The sequence below is a fragment of the Dermacentor albipictus genome, chromosome 1, assembly GCF_038994185.2.
Source record: "Dermacentor albipictus isolate Rhodes 1998 colony chromosome 1, USDA_Dalb.pri_finalv2, whole genome shotgun sequence".
Lineage (NCBI taxonomy): Eukaryota > Metazoa > Arthropoda > Arachnida > Ixodida > Ixodidae > Dermacentor > Dermacentor albipictus.
In genome coordinates this window covers 307,047,015-307,070,956 of record NC_091821.1, presented here as the reverse complement: position 1 = coordinate 307,070,956, position 23,942 = coordinate 307,047,015, and the positions used below count along the sequence as shown (strand labels likewise).

General features: G+C 44.6%; 1 protein-coding gene across 3 annotated transcripts in view; it reads right to left on the bottom strand.

The window, feature by feature from the left end:
* The window catches only part of Cog1 (conserved oligomeric Golgi complex subunit 1), a 78,080-nt gene that overhangs the window by 5,683 nt on the left and 48,455 nt on the right, over positions 1-23,942 (bottom strand). Inside the window, exons 17-25 of one of the 3 annotated variants that reach the window (XM_065438927.2) lie at positions 16,409-16,496; positions 15,975-16,030; positions 13,904-13,991; positions 12,018-12,095; positions 11,424-11,500; positions 2,120-2,282; positions 1,366-1,396; positions 1,132-1,250; positions 134-382 (exon numbers count right to left, since the gene is read on the bottom strand). In XM_065438927.2, the coding sequence (XP_065294999.2) occupies positions 134-382; positions 1,132-1,250; positions 1,366-1,396; positions 2,120-2,282; positions 11,424-11,500; positions 12,018-12,095; positions 13,904-13,991; positions 15,975-16,030; positions 16,409-16,496 (949 nt within the window). Of the gene's footprint in view, positions 1-133; positions 383-1,131; positions 1,251-1,365; positions 1,397-2,119; positions 2,283-9,095; positions 9,883-11,423; positions 11,501-12,017; positions 12,096-13,903; positions 13,992-15,974; positions 16,031-16,408; positions 16,497-23,942 lie in introns of those variants that run through there. The other 2 variants (XM_065438928.2, XM_065438929.2) reach the window with 2 other exon arrangements.

Sequence of the window (23,942 nt, the reverse complement as noted above, 5' to 3'; positions counted from 1 at the left end):
CTTTTCGGAGAGAACTTCAAACCACTCGACACCTTCAGATGACATCGAGGAAGCGTACTCTTTCTTGGCTCTACAAAACCATTGTGGAGCTCTCCCACCTCGCAGTAAAAAATGAATGGTTGAGTGAACCTACCTTAGGTGGTGGAGTTGGTGTCGCCAAGCTGCTGCTGCTACCAGGGCCACTGCCGGCAGTGGCCTGATGGGCTAGCGGACTCTCGTCAAGAAACCTTGACAGTGTGGGCAACAGGGGGAAGCGTGGAGTTCCAGCAGCGAGCACGGGCACCACCACAGGCGAGGTGGGAGGTGCCCTGTTACCCGACGGGGCCGATCCCAACACGAGGCAGCGGCCGACCCCATCGCTAAGACAGAGGCCTAGCAGAAGCTGCACGTGTGCCATCAAAAAAATGTTGACTTTTCACAGACAGCCCCTTTAACAAAGTGCAAAAGGCATCTGCGCAGCATCTTTACTCAAGGAGCACGCTAGCCTCATGCAAAGAATGAACATGGCAGAGTTCTAGAGCTGTGGTTGAAGAAGCTGAGTCGTCGGCCGCATTATGTTGCTTTCTGGCACTAATTACTCCACTAAAGCATTTATTAAAGAGCAACACCACATCAGTCTAGACTGGTGTTCTTCCAAAGCTCTGTTTCTAATTCATTTGATAGAAAAATATTGATTAGGAGCAATGAAAATGAAGGCCAAACTTCTATTAAAGGAATGTCATGTCGAACTCTTGGTGCAGGTGTGCTAGTGTGACACAACAAAGTATTCTTTTTTTTTTTTAGCTGTCCTGATGCAGCAAGAATTCTTGAAACTTGCAAGTTGAGTCCTTCTTTTAGAAAGCAATACAGTCCTTCCTCAATGATAAACATTTAAGTGGACTTTAGTAGATGCTATCACAATCTGCGACATCATGGCAAGTTGGTGCAGAAACTACCTCAGGGCAGTGTTGCCGTTTGTACGTATATTGTTTTTGCATCTTTTCTGGCTTGCCAAGCATTTTCTCGTAGTAGGAATGGCTGTTCTGCCAAGCAAAAGCATAATTTACTAATACAGCTATACTTAATTTAATATTTACTAACACAACAATTATTTCTCTTTAGCGTCCCTCTGTAGCAATGGCTGGCACTCACCGAGGTCTGCTGGGCTGCCAAGTTTGCCTGACGTGCCAGGTGTGGTAGCAGGACGTCCAAGTCAAAAGGGTCGACCTGGGCTTCAACGGCTGCTCGAGCATTGCTCAGCACATCACCCTGGAGGGTACAAGGAGAGAGCCAGAGTGAGGACTTCTGTGTGAAACAGAAGCAACAGTGCACTTCTATCTCAGGCTGTGCAGGCTTCCCTTTCTTAAGCGGGGCATATACTTTCCTTGAACCAAGCATGGTCTCTGTAGTAGCACCTCTGTTGAAGGCAAGAGCAGGAAGTTAGAAGGCAAGAGCAGTTAGTTAGTGTGGCTGGCATATACAGCAGTGAGGGTGACAGGTACTAAACGAGCTTTGTGGCACTGAACAACAAAAAATATAGCCTTTCACCATAACATCATAAGATTACCTGTGCTCAATCCACAAGCATTTATTCATCAATAAAATATGCAAAAGAAAACCTATTTGAGCGAACAATAAAGCCAAATACAAAAAATGTAAACGCTCTTTCTTGCAAAACAAAAAATAGTACCTTTTGTGGAGGACAACATTAGTCAACCAGAAATAATAATATACCGTAGTCCTACTTTTAGGGTACTTCAAGTTAGTGTAAAACACTCACACATATCAGAATAAGCATCACTAACAGTGTCACCTTTAGGTTAGGCACGTAGAGATGGCATTTCAAAAGTGACAAAGAATTGCAAAGTACTCAAGCTACAATTAATCACTTTCTGCTAATAGTATTTTGTCCAGATAGCACATTATAATGCATTTTTTCTTTTCATATCTTTGTATCAGGCAACATTCAGTGCACTTGTTTCCGTGGTGTGCTGAATGTTCCAGAAGCTGAATTTGAAAAGTGAGCGCCTCCGAGTGGGAGACAGTACGAGTCATTAAGCGAAGCACTTACACCAACGACCTTTTACAGCCAGCAGCACAGCTTGTACATGACTTATTGGCGCAATGGTGTGCAGCATACCTGGAAGAGCAGGTTAAGAACCTGCAAGTCCATGAGCAGTTGCAGAGCCCAGGTCTGGCACAGAGCAGGCGGCAACTGCTGAGTCACTAAGGCCTGGCACGAGTGCAAGTAAGCTGGCTCCAGGTGGGACACCAGCAGCTGGCCAACTTCAGACTGGATGGCCCTGAGAGAGGTGCACGCCAGGGAACTACTATTCAAATCTCCATATAACAAACTACCGGATATAAAAAAAATTAATCTAAAATATTTTTTGCCAATACAAGCATGTAAAAAACACATACTTATAACAAATATTTAGAGTAACAAAGGCATTTTTCTGTCACATGAGACTTTGTTAAAGTAAGGTTAGACATTATGCTGTATTTGCACAAACCTAAGGAGGAGGAGGAGGAATAAACTTTATTTGTGCACAGCAGATTTGAGACCTAGGCCTCTACCTAAATGACGGCCTCGAGCCCTTGGGCCCTGGCGGCATCTTCGGCCTGCTGGATTGCCTTGCGTTGGTCTTCCGGTGCACAGCTGAGCAACGCGGTCTCCCACTACTCTCTGGTTTTAATTATTTTATTCTGTATGGGTGTACGAGGACAAGCCCATACCATGTGTTGTAGGTCCGCCCTTTCTTCACAGAATCTACATCTATCCGTGTAAAGGTCCGGGTAGTAGCGGTGGTAGGCTACCGGGTTCGGATATGTATCTGTTTGTAAGAGGCGCCATGCCGTCGCTTGCCGTCTATTTAACGAGGAGTGTGCCGGGGGGAAATGGGCCCTTGCCAATTTATAGTGTTTGGTGATCTCGTTAAAGCTGGTCATCCGGTCTCTCTCCGTTCCCAGTATTTGTTGCGTGTCACCTGCTCGGCCTGTCAGTTCTCGAGCCAGGTTGTGCGCTATTTCGTTCCCGGGAAGGGAGGAGTGTGCGGGTGCCCATATAATGTGAATGTCGCGATCTTCACGAAAGTTGTTTAAAATTCTGAGTGCTTCCGGCGAGATTCTTCCTTTTCCATAGTTCTTGACTGCTGTCTTGCAGTCGCTTACTACGATGTTGGCTTCCGTGGAGGCTATTGCCAGTGCTAAGGCAGCTTCCTCCGCCACCTCTGCCTTCCATGTTTTCACCGTCCCACTAACTCTGCAGTCACCCTCTAGACTCGTAGCAACTATCGACATACTCTGTCCATTTGCGTACTCCGCCGCGTCCACATAGACCATGTCCCTGGCATCACGGAATCTTTTGTGGAGAGCTCTCGCTTGTGCGTTTCTTCGATCTTGGTGAAACTCCGGGTGCATGTTTCTGGGGAGTGGGGGTATTGATAGGTGTTCCCTTATTTTCCTTGGGGTGTCTCTCCGCGCTCCGTGCTGTGCTTCGTAGGTTATTCCGATGTCATCTAAGATGTGTCTCCCCGTCAAACTCTGCGTAAGCCTTAACACATATCTTTTTTGTCTGTGCCTACTAAAACTAAGTTATTTTCAATACTTAATGCTTTTCATTTATTGTACCCTATGTAATAATAATAATAATAATAATAATAATAATAATAATAATAATAATAATAATAATAATAATAATAATAATAAATCAAAGGTGTTTATTAAAGTGGCCAGAAACAACATCGAGGGTCTTGGTGCTGGTGCACTCAGCAAAACAACACACAGGAAGAACAATGCAAGCTCGCACGCACACATAAAAAAAGAAGAAGAATTTTGTGAATACAAACTTTAACTGAGCATAAAATGTGTACACGAAGAGAATACAAAGCAAAAGTGGAGAAACAGAAGAAAGGATTACAGAATGACGTAACACACAACAGATATGAGAGTTTTTGTTCAGTTATTTAAATTCCTCTGCAACTCCTTTCAGGAAAATATTAAAATTAGGCATGAAGATATTCAGGCACTCTGAGTGGACATTATATGTCGCCTGCACTCTAGATAGAGGGTCACAAGAATCTGAAGGCTGAAAGACGCACTGTTTCCTTGTGCCTTTCTGCGGAATGCAAGAGTGCACATTAGAAAGCAAGTGTGAGCAGCACTTGCTTTCCATGTGTTAATTTGTGAAGAAAAATGACATCCAATTTGTTGCGTCTACAGGTGAAGGTAGGTAATGGGAGTGTCTGTGTTAGCTCTATGGAGATGGAAGGCTTTTGACAGAATCGATGTTAACATATTGTCTATGTTAATTGATGATGATGATCATAATAACAATAATCTACCAAATATTTATTATACTACCCAGGAACAGCTGCAGGGCCTTCGTACTGGTGCACTTAAAAAGTAATATGCAAGACCTAATGTACAGAGAAGATCAATGTGGTCGATGAAACAATGTGAGATAGAGAAACAAACGATAGATAGAGAAAATAGAGAAACAAAATGAGGACGCAGGTGTAGATGTGAGTTAATTATACAATGTGATTATCTACATATATATAAAACAAAGGGAATGAATTCTAAAATATGTCCATACAGGCAAAATACTTACATGTTTTTTTTTGGAATCGAGCCATAGGACAGTCTAATGTGACAAGGATGTGCAGAAAACATGGAATGCTGCCTGGCATACTTTTATAATACATAAACATTAATAATAATAATAATAATAATAATAATAATAATAATAATAATAATAATAATAATAATAATAATAATAATAATAATGTGCTAAAGGTCACTTAATGAAGCCTAATTCCAGCCCGGGCCAGTGATACCAAGCCAGGGCCTGTCCCGGGCCTGCGCATACAAGACTGAGCTTAGCCCAGGCCTGGCACGGGCTCGTGGTTCCAAGCCCCGGCCAGTCCCAGGCTTAACCCGGGCATTCATAGTAAAGCTTAGCCAGGGCCGGCGTGTGCGTGACCAGGCCCGCCCTGGGCACGCTGGAGAATATTGGTTGATGATGATGGTTAATATTGGTGCCTTGCCCCTTGTAGTGGGCGATCACATGGAAAATCTGGTGTGTACATGCATTGAAATGTTGGTTTACCCGCAGTGGTAGCTTAGGGTTTAAGCTGTTGAGCTGCTAAGCTCTAGGACGTGGGTTCGATTCTATGCCACGGTGGCCATATCGTGATGGGGGCGAAATGCAAAAGCACCTGTGTACTTAGGTTAGCTGCACAGTAAAGAATTCCAGGTGGTCAAAATTAATCTGGTTCCTACTATGGCGTGCCTCATAATCATATTGTGGTTTTTGCAAGTAATACCCCAGAATATAAATAAATTGTTGCTTATGCGGCACATGAAAAGCCATTACAATAAAAGTACAGTGACAATAAAACATGGCAAAAAAGTTTTTTGAAACAAAGTCCACAACTAACACGAAAAAGCAGATAGAAGCAAACCCAGGGCATTCTCTTTCATGTTCTTGTCTGCACTTCACATTGGAAACATTAATTATTACACAAATTTTTAAAAGAGGCACTTGGTTAATAATTTGTTGCAGCAAGATAAAAAGCTTAATTAAGGCTATAAAGAACTTCTTGGGCCAGTTGGTGCTTAGATTTCCTAGGTATACTTTGTGGCGCAAAATACATTACTGGAAAAGGGACAGAAGAAAGAGAGACAGTGAAGCGCCAAACTACCAACTGTTTAATGACAGCCTGAACAAACGTATAGAAGAAAATACAACTTCCGCTCATGCGCAGGGAGCCAAGGTGTGACAGAACAACGTGGTCATGATAACATACTTTGTATGAAGCACATTTCTGCGGAATATAATACGATAGATGTATCGCTGACACAATCAGACCCTTTCTTTTTAATATAAAACGCTTCCAACAACTCCCTTGCAGTTTGGTCCCTACTTCTGCCAAGAATCAATACTCGTTCAAAGCATGGCCTACAACAACAGGCTTTACAGTGCACAGGAAGATGCGCGTTCTCACTCTTGCCGATGCTATTAGCGTGCTCCCTCAGTCTGTCATTAATGCAACGTCCCGTTTGCCCGACGTATGACTTGCCGCAATCTAGGGGTATTTCGTAGACCACCCCTTCAACGCAGTCCCTGAAATGTTTGGCGTGCTGCTTCTGGCAGCCCCGCAGCCCCTCGCGTGTGATCCGGGGGCGCAATTGAGCTAACTTGTTGGGAGCCGAAAAGACAACCGGAATGCCATATCTGGTAGCAACCTTCTTGAGGTTATGGCTCACACGGTGCACATAAGGTACTGCTTCTGGCTTTACTCGCTCCCTTTCCTTCGAGTGCGTTTTCCCACTCGCAGCGGTAGTTTTCAGCTTCTGTAGGAGGGACTCGACCACGGCATTTAAGACAGACTGAGGGTAGCCTGCTTTTTGAAGTCTCTCAAGTTGATGGAAAAAACTCGCCTGCATTACATGCACACATGACTTGCGCAGAGCCGATTCCAGGCAAAGTAAGGCGATTCCACACTTCACAGTCTTAGAGTGCACTGAGTCATATTGTAGCAATTCTTTTTTACCTCGAGGGAGGTATGCACAGCAAATGTGATCACTCTTAAGTGTTAGGTTATGGTCTAAAAACTGCAACGAACTGTCCTTCAGAAGCTCGTTAGTAAAAGTAAGTCCTTTTGCGTTTGCTCTAAAAACATCTAAAAGCTGCTCAACCATTTCATGGCATGGCAAGGGGCATCTATTGTCAATAACAAGTAAAAAATCGTCAACGTATCTAAAAACTTTAAGAACATTAGGATGAGATGAAGTGAAAACACATTGTAGTGCGTGGTCAAAGTAGGATAAAAAGATGACACATAAAATGGGTGCTACACGATGAAAGAAAACGATGAAATAGAAGGTCTATAGATGAAATAGAAAACGAAAATTATGAAAATAAATAGGTTACAATCAACAAAAGCCACAATGAATTCACAACTGAAAAATGGAGAAAAAACACGGACAATGCATGAGTCAATAAAGATAGTAGTAAAACTATCTTGGGCGAGTTAGTTGATATGTATTGAAGCCATTGTGGTGCAAGGACGTCCTGTCCTTTTCTTTGCGCTACAATGGCTTCAATTCAATAAAAATAACCAATTTTGTGCACGGAAATAAAGCATGAGGTTTTAATACTGGCACACAGGTAATCTAATGAAAATATAATGCACAACTTTTAATAAATAAGTTATACAGAGACAAAAGAAAAATTTGCAAGTACAGAAAAACAATTTTGCCATAATTTTGGCACATAGCAAAGGGTATGGAAAGTTTCTAAAGCAAGCTCATATCCATCGACAAAGGTAAGGTAAACCGAAAATGAACATAAGATTAGTGAGCAAGTACAATCAAAAAAAATTTTTCTACAGTTAAAGATACAAACCTAAGGGAAAGTGAATGAAGAAATGGAAAATGATTCATGTAAAATATGTGTAAATGCAATGCACCAAGAACATTAAAATGTACGAGGTAAAAAAAAGAGGCCACTGAGGCATTAGACACATTGTGAGGCAAGCGCTGACAATGTAGTAAATCACATGGCAAAAGAGAGCATGTACGTATATGACAACAACAACAACAACAACAACAACAACAACAATAATAATAATAATAATAATAATAATAATAATAATAATAATAATAATAATAATAATAATAATAATAATCTGTTAGTAGTGCTTTATATTGCACCTACTTTAAACATATGCTTTATGTATTTTCATTATATTAATTTCTTGAAATCAGTGGAGTGTAATTCTTGCTTTTCATTTCCAGTATGGTATAATGTTTTCTATTGTTTTGCACACAACTTCTCAATGTCTTTGACATTATATTTATCTTTAGCTCATATTTATAGTAATATAGTTCACAACTAATTGTATGTTTGCTTATTTTTCACTTTTCTTCACATTACATGTTGCAACTGCTATATGCATTCTTATTATACCTTGTACAAGAAGTCTCATTACAGCCACTAAATCCCAGAGCCTCCTCCCACATGTCATTAGTTTGTAACCCGCCTTTTGTGTTAATAAACCTGATGCTGACTTAATGTGGGTAACAATGCTTACATTTCAAATAAAATAAAAACGTAAATGTTTGAGGCAAGAAGTACAATTTGCTTATAATTCAAAATGTTAAAAAAAAGGCAAAACATCCGTGACGATGAGAGCAACGTTATGGAAGGCCTTCAACAAGCCATGATGATGCGATTGTTAATGAAGTGTGGACCACTATAAGGAGAGATCATCAACTTACTGTCAGAGAAGTTGCACAGCTAGGTATAGCAACAAAGATGCAATGAATGCCATTTAAAGATGATTTGAGTATGTAGCAAGTGCTAGTAAAATTTTACCCAGAAATTTGACAGAGAAATTGGTAGATCAGGCAACTGCAGGATAGTGCCCCTGTTCGTGCAGCTCACATGATTCCGTCTTTCTTAGCAGGGCACAGGATTTCAGTGGTTCATAAACATCCCTAGTCTCCGGACATAAGCCCGTGCAATTCCTGGCTGTTCACAAAAATGGAAAGGCACCTTACAGGAGTGCACTCTCGAACCTGAGGGATATAAAGTGATCCCAATGACTGCCCTAGCAGTACTTCTGGAGGAAGGGTTCCAAGACTGTTTAGAAAAGTAAGAAGGGCTTGGGACTTGATGTTAACATCGTCTGTATGGAAACAAAGCACTGCATGAGCAGAGGTCTGTCTGCAACGGCTGCCGTGAATCACGCCCACGCATCACGATTAGCTAGGCAGTTGCGCCACACTTCACTCCGTTTGCAACGTACTGCACGAGACAGAGTGTCCGCACCAGCCATTATATTGCTACGGAACAGTATTTGCGATGACAAAGAGGCGAGCAGTGAAAAGACAACGACGACGATAAGAGGCTAGCGCGGGCTGTTGCCTCTTGGCCAAGTGCAGTGTATTTCCTCGTAAATATACTTGTATATAGCTTTTCGTCTGCATCTTTTTGCGTAACAATATTGAGAAATGAAAACACGTATATAGTGGCGCTCAAATTTCGCATTGGGGACTATTGTAATCATCGGTGAATTTTTTCCTGCCGCCGAACAAGACTGCAGGCTTGCAGCCCATGGACGCTGGCGTTATCGGCAAGTTTAAGGTCACGCTGCGTCCTGAACAAGTTAGTCTTGTTGATGAACATGACCATGCAGACAAGCAGGGCAGAACCAGAACTGAAGACCGGAAGATGTATTGATGGCCGTGTAGTTTCACCTTGGTGCATGGTCTGAAGTAAGCACTTCTATGGTGCTGAACTGCTTTAGGAATGCATGCTTTCAGCAGTGACTTATACGAAGCCTGTGAAGCTCCCACCGACGAAGTGATGTCTGAACTTTGGTTCGCAGTTGACAGGGATGCTTCAGGACTCGAAGGGTTTCTACATGTGGACGACGCATTAAATACATAAGAACTTCTAACTGATGAGCCAATTGTAGCAAATGTACTTGCATTGGACAGCGACGGTGACAGTGACGGCAATGACAGCAGTGATGAACAACGTTGTCCTCGCAGGAGGTCCTGCAGATGACTCAGTCCATCCAGGGCTTTGTTTTCGTAAGGGACCTTCCGCTGCATTACTTGAAGCACCTGGATGCCTTGGAGAGGGATGTCAGCAAGCTTCACGTAAAGAAAGCAAGGCTGATCGACATGGGGTTTTCTTGTGCAAGCCAGTGAGAAGTGTGTGGCAAGATGGTTCTGGCGATCTCTCCCCAGCATATTTTCCAGATTCCTCAAGCTGAGAGGCCTGCTGCAGCAACTTTCTTGCATTTTCACCAAAGCGATGCCTCGACAGAGCTCGCATGGCACTTGCTGCCCCTGACCCCTCTTTGCAGTTGATTAGCAGCACCATTCCTGAAAGCCGACAGCTGTGGCTTGTTAAACATTATTGGAACATGCAGGAAGCAGAGTTCAACTGTTAAATGAGTCAACACAATGGAGGAAGGTGGTGAGGAGAGGTACTGGCCTCCCAGTCATTAGTTTTCTCACAGTAAGTCTGCCATCCCCCTATTTTGCTTTTTTTTCATGTATCCTGGTTATAACAATTATTGGTTATAACAATGGAATTTTCGTGGCAACCGAGTATTGTTACAAGTGGGTTAGACTGTATATATATATTCTGATTTGGCACTTGGGTAGCAGTCCACATTGGAGGAATTGCTACTTGAATCGCTTACAGCAGAGCAACCAGTTCACACGTCCATAGCTTAATTGAATTGTGTATGTGAGCACAGGCAAGGAAACTGGATGGTTGTGCGCCCGTAAGAAAAACCAAACGAGTCAGAAACTTGCAGTAATCGTTCATTCCATTGCCAATGAGGGGCAATCACCTTTCGCAAGCTGAGTGCCGAGAAATGAAACACAGGCATGGCAGCATAGTTTGTATACGGCGGCATTGTTTGTATACACTAGTGCCCACCTTTGACTAGACGTAATTGCACCCCTGTGAGCAACAGATGGGCGAGCATCTAGCAGTGACTCTTTGAGAGATTAGAAACCAGATAGACATAAATTTTTAGGAGCGCAACAAACAGAAACAGCTCGCGAGACAAAACCAAAACTAACCATCATGTAAGCCAGTGTAAAGAGGCAGTGGAATGAAAACCAAAAGACAATGAAGCAAATAAAAAATTACTTGTATCCACGCAGGGAGCACTTGCTGGGCTACAAAGAGTTGAAAATTTTGCGAATTTTTCAGACATACAGACAGTGCTGTATATTTAGGGCACTGACTGTCGAAGGGTTAAAGATGTATAATCAGTTCAAAAGTAAGCTGTTCACTTTATTTACCACAGTTATGACTAGAACTCCTTACCTTCTTCTCTGCCTAGCTTGATTAAGACTCACCCCGCTTTCAGAGTGGCACTATGTTGAAAGTTTAAGGCTTTTGTTCGCCTTGCTTATCTGAAGCTACTGCACTGCCCCTATCTCCTGCAATGATGCTATTAACAAGAAACAGCCACAAACTTAATTTTTCACTCTTGCACTGATTTATTATTGTATTGTTTTTTCATGCAAGCTATTGAATTGTGGAACAATCTTCCTGGTGAAATGTGATGGCTTCTTTTACAGGATTTTCTAATCATACTGACTAATGTTCAATTTAGTCATAGTGCTTTATAATTTATTCTTGCGTGTTCCAGTATCTTGCATTGTGTTTACTGCATTTTGTACCACCCAACAACTGCCCTGATAGGCTTAAGTTGTAATAAATAAATAAATAAATAAATAAATAAATAAATAAATAAATAAATAAATAAATAAATAAACAAACAAACAAACAAATAAATAAATTCATATTTTGAGAGGGAACCATCGTAACAGTTGTGCCAACAATCTTGTTACAAAAGAAGCAGCATCGATTCTTCCCAGATTAAACAACAGCAGACACTCACTTGGGCATGCAGTGGCCAAACAGCCTGTTCACCTGCAGGCACAGGGCAAACAGCAGCTCCTGCAGTGGCACTGTCACCTGCACAGTCAGGGCGGGCATGCTGCTGCTGCTGCTCCACATGCACCACTTTCAATGTGCAGTAGCAGAAGTGTACATGCATGCCTATAACTACGAACAAGTGACGTCTCTCAAACCACTGACAAAGGATTGTACCATGATCTGAAGACCTTGCGAATGTTAGAAAGATTTCATGCCAGGGTAACTTTCCTGAGAAAAACAAAAGAAGAACAGCTAGTCTTCCTTTTTTGCGAGAAGTCTTCGGAAGCAGAGAAAATGAATGTACACTGTTCAAGGAACCATTGAAGCTAGGTGTATGAACAAGCAAAAAATATATGTCCTTCGGATGCCGAGTTTACTAATGCATCATCACTATGGCATAACAGCTGCTTGCGTTTGTCATGTGTGGCTACTAAAAGCTGCACAGACATCTTCAATTTTTTAATGTTTTTTATGAACTCTAATTTAAGCACGTGACATGCTCAAGGGTGTGCCTAGGTTTCAATCGGTGCAGGCCACTTTGGCAACACCTGCTCACCTGGAGTGGCACTCGCAATGTGGACTGCACCTGATGGCCTCCCTCGGACTCCTCTTGGACCTCCACTTCACCCCAGCACTGTAGAGCAAACAATGCAAGAGTGAATAAGAGGGTAAAGTTAAAGTTAACCTGGGAGTGATAGCAAGTGCCACACTTCATGGCCTTGACGGCAGATGTGGAACATCCTTTTGTGTCGCAGGCGTCACATGTACATGATCTTTTGGGTGGCAGCAACTGCTAATAAACCCACACAGCTACCTGCAGGAATCGATGCTGCTGGATTCTAAGCCTCGCTATGTAATGAATGAGGTAACCCCAAGTTTAGTTCTAGTAGATAAACAGACATAAATACTCCAGAAAGTGGATGGGAAAACGAAGCCGCAGAGATGCGAAGACGTGGGTTCATGCCCCACCTGTGGCCAGTTTACTTCTTCATTCACTTTCATTTCCATTAACTTATCATTTCTATAATTCAATTAATAAGCACATGTAATTTGTCCTATGCTATCCTTGCTGTCTTAGTTTGTTGGCATCTTATGGTATGTAATACATTGGTGTTCCATGTATTACTTTCTCAGAAAGACTGCCTTTGCTGCGCAAGACGAAATAATGTAGAACACCGTTGTGCTTTGTGGCAAGTTTTGGTGGTGGAAGTTTTAAAACCAGTCTTATTTAGTCTCAGGGTTATTACTGCATGCACAGTCATCAAAAGCTTATGGACCACAGTACCTGAAAAAAAGTGTTGAATTTACAAGCACTTTGTCACTGTAGGAAGTAAAATTATACCACACTACGTTGTTCACATACGCTTGTACAGGCTTGTAATCTAAGTACAAGGCTGCATCATGAGGCTGCAGAAATATTCACCCCTTCCTCGGATCTCATGATACATAAACATTTTACAGCAACCGTACATGCCTCAAGATCTGAACAGATTCAATCCTGCAATTAACTAAAACTATAATCCACGGAAATTGCAGAAGCATGCAATGCTTGGGTAGTTGGTTCAACATGTCTTCTGAAGGTAAAAACAGTGCAAAAATGGCAACAGACAGAAGAAAAGACAGCACTTCGTGGTGTGTGTTCTTTTCTTTTGTCTGTCTGTTGCTGTTTTTGTGCTGTCTTTGCTTTCATAATCCATGAAATTTTGTTAGAGTAATAGGCATCCAGGTGCTCCACGTAGTGAAGTGGAGGCTCCCTCATGAAAACAAGCCCATGAGGGACCGAATCATTTACAGGACCTCCCGCGAGGACAATGTTGGGGCAGGCTGCCCTACTGTGTCAGCGCTGCTATTGTGGCCATCACTGTCGCTATCCAATGCAAGCATGTTCACATGACCACCTTATCAGGTAGAAGCACTTCATTTCCAAATCTATAGCAGTGCGCTTTCTTTTCACTGGCAACTTCGTGCATCTTCTGTTTCGGTGGCGAATGAAACGAGGCTGAGAAACCACATGGCCAAGAACGACTTCGCTGCAACAAAAAAAGACAAGCACAGGCAACTTAATTCGTTAACAGAATTGTGCAGAATGAGGCTCCAGTGAGCAATCTGAGAGCAGCGCTGGCAGCGCTGTCAGTGTAGTTAGCATGGTCCATTCATGTTTCGGAGGGTGGCACGGTGCAGAGCTATGGGAGCAGACCATTTGTGTTTGGAGGGGTGGAAGGGTGGTTGTGCTGTTTTTACTTTCATAATCCATGAAATTTTGTTAGAGTAATATTATGTGAGAAACAGCAACATAGTACGTAGTGGGCAGTATAGAGACTGCTAGTATATGCTGAAGATAAACGCATGCGAGCACAGTCTACGGTAAACCCATAATATGAAAAGTATACTTTGCAGAAACATGGCAGTGGAGTTATAAACAGAGACACATTGCTCACTTACCAGCATGGCAGACAGGAAATGGTCCAGCGTCTCAAGCTGTTCACCCAGAGATGCTGCCTGTTGTTGCACCACCAAAGCAAAGCATGACCTGCAAAATATGACCAGGCAGCAGCTCTTCAAATTTTGCTATCATCAAACACATTCAAGCCATTAGCAATGAACGCACAATGGGCATAACACATGGGCAACAACAGCTTAAATGTGGCACCACGGAAGCTGTTGTTGTTCAAGGTGAATGCTAAAGCAGTAGAGCAGGAAAGACAAAGACACAAGAAACGTGGAACAGACTCTACGAGCACTGAGGCATCTGTTTTATGCTTCTTGTGCCGTCATCTGTTTTGTGCTGCGGCTTTGGTATGTCAAGGCAACTAGCAAATCAAGTCATTTTCAATTTGAATTATCATCTTTATACATTATGATAGAGACAGCATATATCGGGGGTTGAGGGTCTTTCAAGCCATTTCTCGATGGCTTTTTCCTCACCGTCCTCCATATGATAAACGGGAAACAAAAAGAAAGAGAAGAAATTTCACCGATGAATACGAAACTCCCTTATGCGAATTTTGAGCGCAGCTGTTTAGGTCTTCTGAATTCGCGATATATTGTGGCAAATAACTTTATTCTGAATGACAGGGTGCTCTCGGCGGCGGTGCCGAGCCTCTGCTTGAGCAGTTGGCTTAGCCACAGCAGCAGACAAACCATTTCCACCAGTTGTGTCGCTCATTGTACAGAAAAAAAACGTGAACACAGGAACGCATGGCTCACATGGAGCACATTCCGCAACGGGCGCCACGTACAAAGTGTGTCCCAAACCCACGCCGGCACTTTGTGTCCATGCTGGCTACATGCCTGGTTGCCACGAGCAGTCCGCTTTCCTCCTCACCCTTTTACCATACCCTCCTCCGCTCTCCATCTCATTGTTCTGCTGGACCCTCCTCTCTGCTTTTCTCCTCGTGTCTTCACTCTCGCTGCTTTTTTCATCCCCCGCTGTGCGCTGCGTTCACTCTGACCTTTTGCTCTGCTCATTCGCTCGGTTAGAAGTGACGCCAATGCTCGCTGCAGGAACGCCCACCTCAGAGCTGCGCTCTGAAAAAAAGAGACGCTGGTGTGTTTCTTAAACAACTGTGGATATTCATCCATTTTCGGTTCTTGATTCTTCTTTCAGTGTGAATATATTTCTGCCTTATGTTAGCAGACAACACTAGGGACAGCTTGGTGAGTTGCAGAACTGTGCACTAAGCAACACAGATATCAGAGATGCTTTCAAATTATGACATTATTTTGTATTTTAAAGGGGACACTAAAGAGAGAAATAATTTTAGCTGCATTAGTAAGTTACCCTTTTGCCATAACAAGAAAGCCGCTCTCCTTGTGAGAAGAGACTTGCTACATAAGCCAGAAAAGACGCAAGAGCCAAAGATGTGTGGCAACGTCGCTTTGAAGTTTTTACACTGGCTTGCTTCGACATGATGGATTTGGACAACGTCTGCACAGGCCTTGTAAAAATATTTATCCTACAAATGGACAATGCTGTATTCTAAAGAAGCCAAAGAATTAACTTGACAATATTCAAGAACTTTTAGTGAGCCCTCAAGGATCCAAATACATGCAAAATACTTTGAAATCTGTGACATCAAATTGATGTACAGGCGCTGGGGTTACAACATAAAATAAAATAAATGAAGCCTTGACCTTCATTTTCTTTGCAAATAATTCAGCTGTTACCATAAAATTAACGAAAATAGAGCTTTGAAACATTACTTCATCAGTCCAAGTTGATTATTAAAGGTTTCTCTTCAGTGTCCCTTCAAAACTAACTAAAAGGATGCTGAGCTTAGAGGAGCCTAAATTTTCACAGTTAACAAGCCCCAAAAGAAGTCACTGTAGCCAAATTAGGCAACCCCAGTCACAACTGCCTGGTCACTTGTACAATTTCTACCATGTTCTTGCCTCATTTATGGACATATAAAATGCCCATAGTACACTTCTCACTATCAAAACTTTTGTGCTTTTTGATGTCATGGTTCCAAAAAGGCAAGGGCTTCACATTTACAAGGGGCAGAACACCTACTTGTATGCAGAGTCCCGAAGTGCACGCAAAGACACTTGCTGCTTCTGCCAAGGATCCTGAGAAGTGAAAGTTACCACATTTTATAAAAATCTGCACTTGCCAACAAAACATCATGAGTTTATGAAATATTCGGCTAAGTAAAAAAAAAAAAGGGTAACACAGCAGCATTGCATTATGCTGTCAAAGTACATAGACACACAATGACATTGACTGATTACTATACCAAAGCAAGACAGGGACTATGAGAAATGCCATAGTTGAGAGCTGTGGATTAATTTTTCCCACCCATTGGAATGTTGGAAATTGAGCCCATATCATCACGCTCAGTAGCACAATGCTATATTCACTGAGTCACAACAGTATATATGCATAGCAATATTAAATTTATGCAAGGCGCTCTCTGACAAAATGAAACTGGCATTGTTAACACTTGCCTGGGCACCCTTGTTGGATGGAAAGCATAGGCGCAACTCGGAGCACAGCTCAGCAAATCCCTGGCACACCTGTCCCAGCAATGCTAGCCTGAATATTAAGAGAAAAGAAAGCACCATTAACAGCTCTTTTTCTCACTGTACCATAATGAGTTATGTCAGCACTGCAACTAACGGTGATGCTACTGCAGCTGTTGCAGGATGGGCTGGTTTGCATTTTATTATTGGGAAACCAGAGCACTGAGACGACGAGACACGAAGAAGAGGAAAGCGCTTGTATGCATCCTCTCCTCTCTGTCTCGTACTCCCAGTGCTCTAGTTTCCCAATAACATGAGGTAAATCGCCCACCTTAGCCAGCACTTAAAGGTACTTTAACATTGTGAGGTGAAATACAGTTAGTTTGGTAAAAGATTCGTTAGTATAGAAAGAAAGAAAGGACACTGAATTTATGCACGGAACAACTGCATCCAAACAATGATCCATATTTTTATTCTGACAAATTTAAAAAAAGAATATTCTGTGCTTACTGCTGTTTTGCTACCTTTTTGTGCCTGCTTTGTCCAGAAAAAAAAAAAGAAAACATCAGTTTGTACACCATGTCATTGGATATGCAAGTTACTGCAATGTGGACTGGCTAGTTGGCAACCAAATGTCGAACAAACCTGGCAAACAACGATGCCAAAGGTTTTACTGAACAATATGGAACAATACATGCAGATGCAGTCTCGTTGCCTAAATTAAATGAGAACAAAAAAAATCAGTGGTAATGCTGCGTCTTCTTGCAAAGTTATTAAAATAAAATAGCATTGCACTATAATTTTTTTGCAATAGCATGAAAAAAAGGCTGCAGCTGTTACACAAGTCTATAGGATATCAAAGATATTTATGAGGGTTGATCCAGAAATAAGGTTCCCATCAACGTTGTTTATTCTCATAGAAACTTACATCGTTGTAAAGATGAAACTTTGCTCTATTTTTCAACATAATCGCCATCTTTTTCTACGCATTTTTGTAGATGCTGCTCCAATTTCTGTATCCCAATGTCGTAGAACTCCGCTGCCAAACCGTTCAGGAAGCGTTTCACCTCTTCTTTGACTTCATCATCGCTCCAGAAGCGTTGGCCATTCAAATTTTCCTTTAACTTGAGGAAACAGTGATAATTACTAGGCGCGAAGTCTGGACTGTACAGTGGGTGGGGCATGACAGTCCACTGAAAGTTTGTCAAAAGTTCCTGGGTTTGACGGGAGACACGAGGTCGGGCGTTGTCGTGAAGCAGTGTTACACCGGCTGCCAGCCATCCTCGCCGGCGGTTCTGAATAGCTCACCTGAGTTTTGTTAGTGTTGCACAATAACTGTCTTAATTGATTGTTGTCCCACATTCCATGAAATCGATCAGCAGTATCCGCTTACAATCTCAAAAAACACTGGCCATGACTTTGCCAGCAGAAGGGGTTTGTTTGAACTTCTTTGCAACTGGTGACTCTGGGTGATGCCAATGTTTGGATTTTTGTTTCTTATCAGGAGTGAAATAAAACACCCACGTTTCATCTCCCGTAACAACGGAGTCCAACAATCATTCCTTATCTTCTTGACACTTCTGAAGAAACTGGCGAGCACAGTCAAGGCGTTTCTCCTTGTGGTCTGATGTCAACAGCCGCGGTACCCATCGAGCACAACACTTGTGATACCCCAATTTTTCAGTCAAAGCTCTTTCCACTGTACCGTACGAACTCCCAAGATACTGTGCAACAGGTTCACAGATGGTGATCCTCCTATTTCGAAGCACTTCGCATTGGACCATCTCAACAACCACCTCCGAAACTGACGGTCTTCCATTCCATTCTTCATTGTGGACTTCCTTCCGACCAGCACTAAACTCCCTGCCCCACTTTCACATGTGCTGAACAGACATACACTTGTCGCCATACACCTCTGTCAGGTGACGATGAATATCCACAGGCATGCCATGCAAAAAGCGAATTACGGAACAAACCTTGCACTTGGTGGAATCAACAATGAGAACCTTCATATCGAACTGCTGCTGAGCCAGAAATGAGCGGCGCAGCGAGGCGCGGCCGAGGGGAATCGAGAATGGGGAAACAGCCGCACGCGTGCAGCAGTGTTGCCGGATTTCACCTCACATCTTCCGGTGTGGCTGGACCTCTTTGGGAACCTTATTTCTGGATCAAACCTCGTACTTAATAGGTACTGACAGGCTAGATTGTGATCCATGATTTTCGTGGAGCAGCACCTGCATATTGTTACGGGGATGTTGGGAGTATAGAAGATTATATTTACAATACATATACAAAATGAGTCTGAGTAGTTAAGATGGCTGACCGCCAACAACCCGTAGCAGCCAGCGTCTCGCGATCTTCTCCTTCCTCTCTTCGTTTATCCTTCCGTAACAGGACCCCCGGTAGGTGAAGCGCCGTCTCGGCACATGGTAGGCGAAGAACTGCGAGCGAAATATGGCTTCAGCTGCGAAACGTGCACGACGTCAACAGGTGGCGGACTTGAGGATGGATCAAACTGTAACAGCACGATCTCGTAATTGACGTCGTTAACTTGACGTAGGACTTCATAAGGCCCTGTGTAGCGAGAGCGAGAAGCTTCTGGCAGAGGCCGACCCGACGACATGATGACCAAAGCAGCACCCGAGCACCTGGGGGCGAACTGAACATTGCGATGGCACCGGTGGTAACGCTCTTTTTGGTGATGCTGCAAGGCTAATAGGCGAGATCGGGCGATTTGACGTGCCATGTGAGTGCGGTCGATGACTTCGCGAGCGCACTCATTGGCAATACGGTGCACACAAGGTAGGATGGTGTCAAAGGACAATGTGGGGTCACGACCATACAAAAGATAAAAGGGTGAATATCCTGCGGTGGCATGTCGGGACGAGTTATACGTGAATGTCACGTAGGCCGGCATGGCGTCCCAGTCGCGGTGATAGTTGGAAACGTACATTGACAGCATCTCTGTGAGTATTTGGTTGAGACGTTCCGTAAGACCGTTCATTTGTGGGTAGTAGGCAGTGGACAGCTTGTGCTCAGTGGCACAAGAGCTGAGGAGGTCGTCCGCAACTCGAGACAAGAACGAGCGGCCGCTGTCTGTAAGTAACTGTCGAGCTGCACCGTGCTGGAGAATGACAGCGTGGAGGAGAAAATCGGCAACGTCTGTTGCGCAACTAGTTGGCAACGCCTTTGTTATAGCATAGCGTGTCGCGTAATCTGTAGCGACAGTGATACACTTATTCCCTCTAGTCGTCGTCGGAAAAGGGCCAAGCATGTCAAGGCCTACATGAAAGAACAGTTCAGAGGGAACTTCAATTGGATGGAGTCGTCCGACAGGTGGCAGGGGAGGTTTCTTTCGGCTATGACACACTTCGCAAGTTGAGACATAACGACACACGGAGCGGTAGAGACCCAGCCAGAAGAACCGGCGCCGTATGCGGTCGTACATACGCAAAACTCCAAGGTGTCCTGCTGTCGGTGCATTGTGAAGTTGTTAGAGAACGACGGATCGCAGATGACGAGGAAGGGCAAGGAGCAACTCAGGGCCGTCAAGGTTGATATTGTGACGGTAGAGGATGCTGTCATGCAGCATGAACATGTGGCACGTGCCGTCGGTGCTGCCAGATTGCACTCCGGCGATGATGGACTGTAAGGATGCGTTGCGTTGTTGTTCAGCGCGCAAGTTGGTCATGTCAGTCAAAGCCATCACGCAGGTCACCGGATCATACGCAACAGGATCAGGGGGATCCACGGGGTGACGCAAGAGGCAGTCAGCGTCCTTGTGCAGACGTCCAGACTTATAGTTGACAACAAATGAAAATTCCTGGAGCCGCAAAGCCCAGCCACCAAGCCATCCAGTGGGGTTCCAGAGGGAAGACAGCCAGCAGAGGGCGTGGTGGTCTGTAACGACCGAAAACTTGTGGCTGTACAAATATGGCCGGAACCTTGCGACAGCCCAAACTAAAGCCAAGCACTCCCGCTCGGTGACGGAGTAATTTCTCTCGGCAGGTGACAGCAGGCGGATGGCGTAAGCTATCACGCACTCGGTACCATTCTGCTGTTGGGTGAAAACAGCACCGATGCCGTGGCCGCTTGCGATAGTGCGAACTTCGGTCGGTGGAGATGGATCAAAGTGGGCAAGCATGGAAGGGGTGGTCAGAAACCTGATGAGAGCGGCGAACGCGTGAGCCTGCTCCGGGCCCCATGAGAATGGCGTGTTCTTCTTTAGAAGATCTGTCAAAGGCCGAGCAACGTCGGTGAAGTTTTTGCCGAAACGGCGAAAGTAAGAACACAGGCCGACGGAGCAGTGCACGTCAGAAGCAGAATGTAGCACAGGGAAACTGCGTACGGTGCGAACTGTTTCCGGATCTGGTTGGACAGCGGATGCATCAATGAGAAGTCTCAACACTGTAATCTGACGGCACTTGAATTGACACTTCGTGGAGTTCAGTTGAAGGCCGGCTTTTCGGAAGACCGCAAGAATTGCAGCGAGTCGGGTAATGTGGCTGCGGAACACGAAAGAAAAAAACAATGACGTCGTCAAGGTAACAAAAATAGGTGGTCTATTTGTAGCCTCGCAGAAGAGAGTCCATCATATGTTCAAATGTTGCAGGAGCATTGCATAGGCCAAAGGGCATGACTTTGGACTGATATAAGCCATCCGGCGTGATGAAGGTCGTCTTCTCGCGGTCCATTTCATCAACTGAAATCTGCCAGTAGCTGGATTGAAGATCGATGAACGAGAAGTATTTAGCTCCGTGCAAGCAGTCCAAGGCGTCATCGATGCGTGGTAGTGGGTAGACGTCTTTGCACGTGATTTTGTTTAAGTGGTGATAATCGATGCAAGAACGCCAGGTACCATCTTTCTTTTTCACAAGGACAACAGACTAAGCCCAAGGGCTGCCTGATGGCTCGATGATCCCTAAGCAAAGCATTTTGTCCACTTCTGATTGGATGACTTGACGTTCAGCATGCGATACTCGATAGGGACGCCGATGAATAGGATTCGTGTCTCCAGTGTCTACGCGGTGGTGAACGACAAATGTTTGGCCTAAAGGCATGTCGCCGAAATCAAAGATGTTGCTGTACGATTCAAGCAGGTGATGTATGTCTGTGGCCTGTGCAGAGGTGAGGTCAGGTACAATCATTTTCGCAAAGTCATCCGTTAAGGAACCAGAGCTGTGAGCTGCAATTGGCACTAATGAGCCACTCTCGGCATTCAGACTCTCTACGTAAAATTTGGAACCACTGGAAACGCTGGCCAAGAATGCGCCGGCCGAAATCACTTGAGGGCACAGGCTGAATGAAATCCAGAAACGGTAGAACGCCATTGTTGTTAGTAACCGTGACCAACATATGCTGAACAGCAACGTTCCAGTCCAAAGCATGTCGATGATGGAGCGAAGCACATATTCACCGTCAGGAACCTGTGGCTGTGCAGTCAAAGTGATGTAAGTAACTGCCTCGGGTGACAGACGCACATCGTGAAGCGAGCACAAGGGCGGTGCTCGGAGCATCGGCGAGTTGAGGCAGTTCCAACTGAAGAACGCCGGTCGCACAGCCGATGAGAGCAGAATGACTGGATAAAAAATCCAATCCAAGGATAACGTTGTGAGAGCAGTTGTCGATCACAGCAAAGAGAACAGAAGTAGGGCAGCCGGCTATAATTAAACACGCAGTACACATTCCAAGAACAACCAGCACGCCGCCATCAGCCACACGAAGCACTCGGGCAGCTGCTGGGGTAAGGACCTTGTTTAAACGTCTATGTAGGCTAGCACTCATCACAGATATGTGGGCTCCAGTGTCGACGTGTGCTTGGGCACGTACGCCGTCTATTGTAACGTCTATTACACTTCTCCTTGTGGGCACAGACAGAGGATTTGCTGTGGTAGTAGACAATGCAGCACGACTTCTAAGGGCTGCATTTCTTAGTTTTCTGAAAGAGCGTGGCCAAACGCCACAGGGGACGAAAGGCGACGTGTTTGCGGCAAACGAGACTGGTGTCCACGCAGCGATGGTGAGCGGCTGTACCACGTGTTCCTAGCAGAGTTGTCGGCGCTGTTAGAGCCGGCGGTGGGCGAAACATTGCGGGCATTTCCGTCAAAACGGCTCAGGTTGGTCAGTGTGGAAGGTGTTGAGGGTCACGAGTTGCGACAGTATCGGGCGACATGACCAATGCGGTGACAGGTGAAACATGTCGACTGGTCGTCTGCAGTTCTCCACTCAGTCGGGTTGCGATAACGTGGAGAGAAGCGTCGGGGTGGAGCGAAAATAGTAGAAGGGCGTTCATTAGCTCTGGGATGGGTGACAGCACACACAGAATGTAAACCAATGTTTTCAATTTCCTGGCGAACGATAGCTTATACGAGAGGAACTGAAGATGCGGTAGCATAAGGCCTGCGTGAACAGAAAGCTGCGGGTGCATCGCATCCAGTTCACGTCTAACGATTCGCACCACCTCCTCTGATGGCGACACATGCTGCTGTGCGGGTTGATTTTCACAGGTCGACGTTGCGACAGTATTGGGAAGTCTGGCGAATTGGTGCAAAACGCGTCGGCTTTTGGCGTGCTCGAATTGTCGGCACTCTTTAATGATAGCATCAACTGTAGAGCAGCTTTTGCACATGAGCAGATTAAAGGCGTCGTCAGCAATGCCCTTAAGCACGTGCCCGACCTTCTCAGCTTCTGAAATTTCATGATCGGCTTTACGACAAAGTGACAGCACGTCCTGGAAGTACGAGACATAGGACTCCGTGAAGGATTGGACACGGAAGGCCAGTTCCTGCTTGGCGGCAATTTTACGGCCGGCTGGTTTGCCAAACAACTGTTTCAATTTCTCTTTGCATTGGTCCCAGCTGGTTAGCTCCTCTTCGTGGTTTTCTTACCATACCTTTGCCATGCCTCTTAGGTAGAACAACAGGTTAGCTAGCATAAGCATAGGATCCCATCTGTTGATTCCACTCACGTGTTCATACCTGGCCACCCACTCTTCAATGTCGGCGCCACCGGTCCCACAGAAAGTTCCAGGATCCTTGGGTTGCACAACGACAACCGAAGGCGACAGCGACGTAGCATGCGACAGTGAGGTAGGAGGCGACAACAACGTTGATCCCGAGTGCTCACCGTCATTCATGGTGCAGACGGTGGTGCGACGTCCACTGCAGAGCTCTGTTTCCAGCCGTGGTACCCCGCACCTCTCACCAATATGTTATGGGGATGTTGGGAGTATAGAAGATTATATATACAATATATATACAAAATGAGTCTGAGTAGTTAAGATGGCTCACCACCAACAACCCGCAGCAGCCAGCGTCTCGCGATTTTCTTCTTCCTCTCTTCGTTCATCCTTCCGTAATAATATTTTCTGTCATCACTGCACTGAGGAGGTGGAGACTGTCTTACCGATGGCATTAGACCAGGAAGCTTGACCTCTGCTTCACCCAGTAGATGTTTGGCTCAATAAGCCTTTTAAGACACAAACAAAGCACTCGCATGCAGAGCAGATGGCCGAAGGACT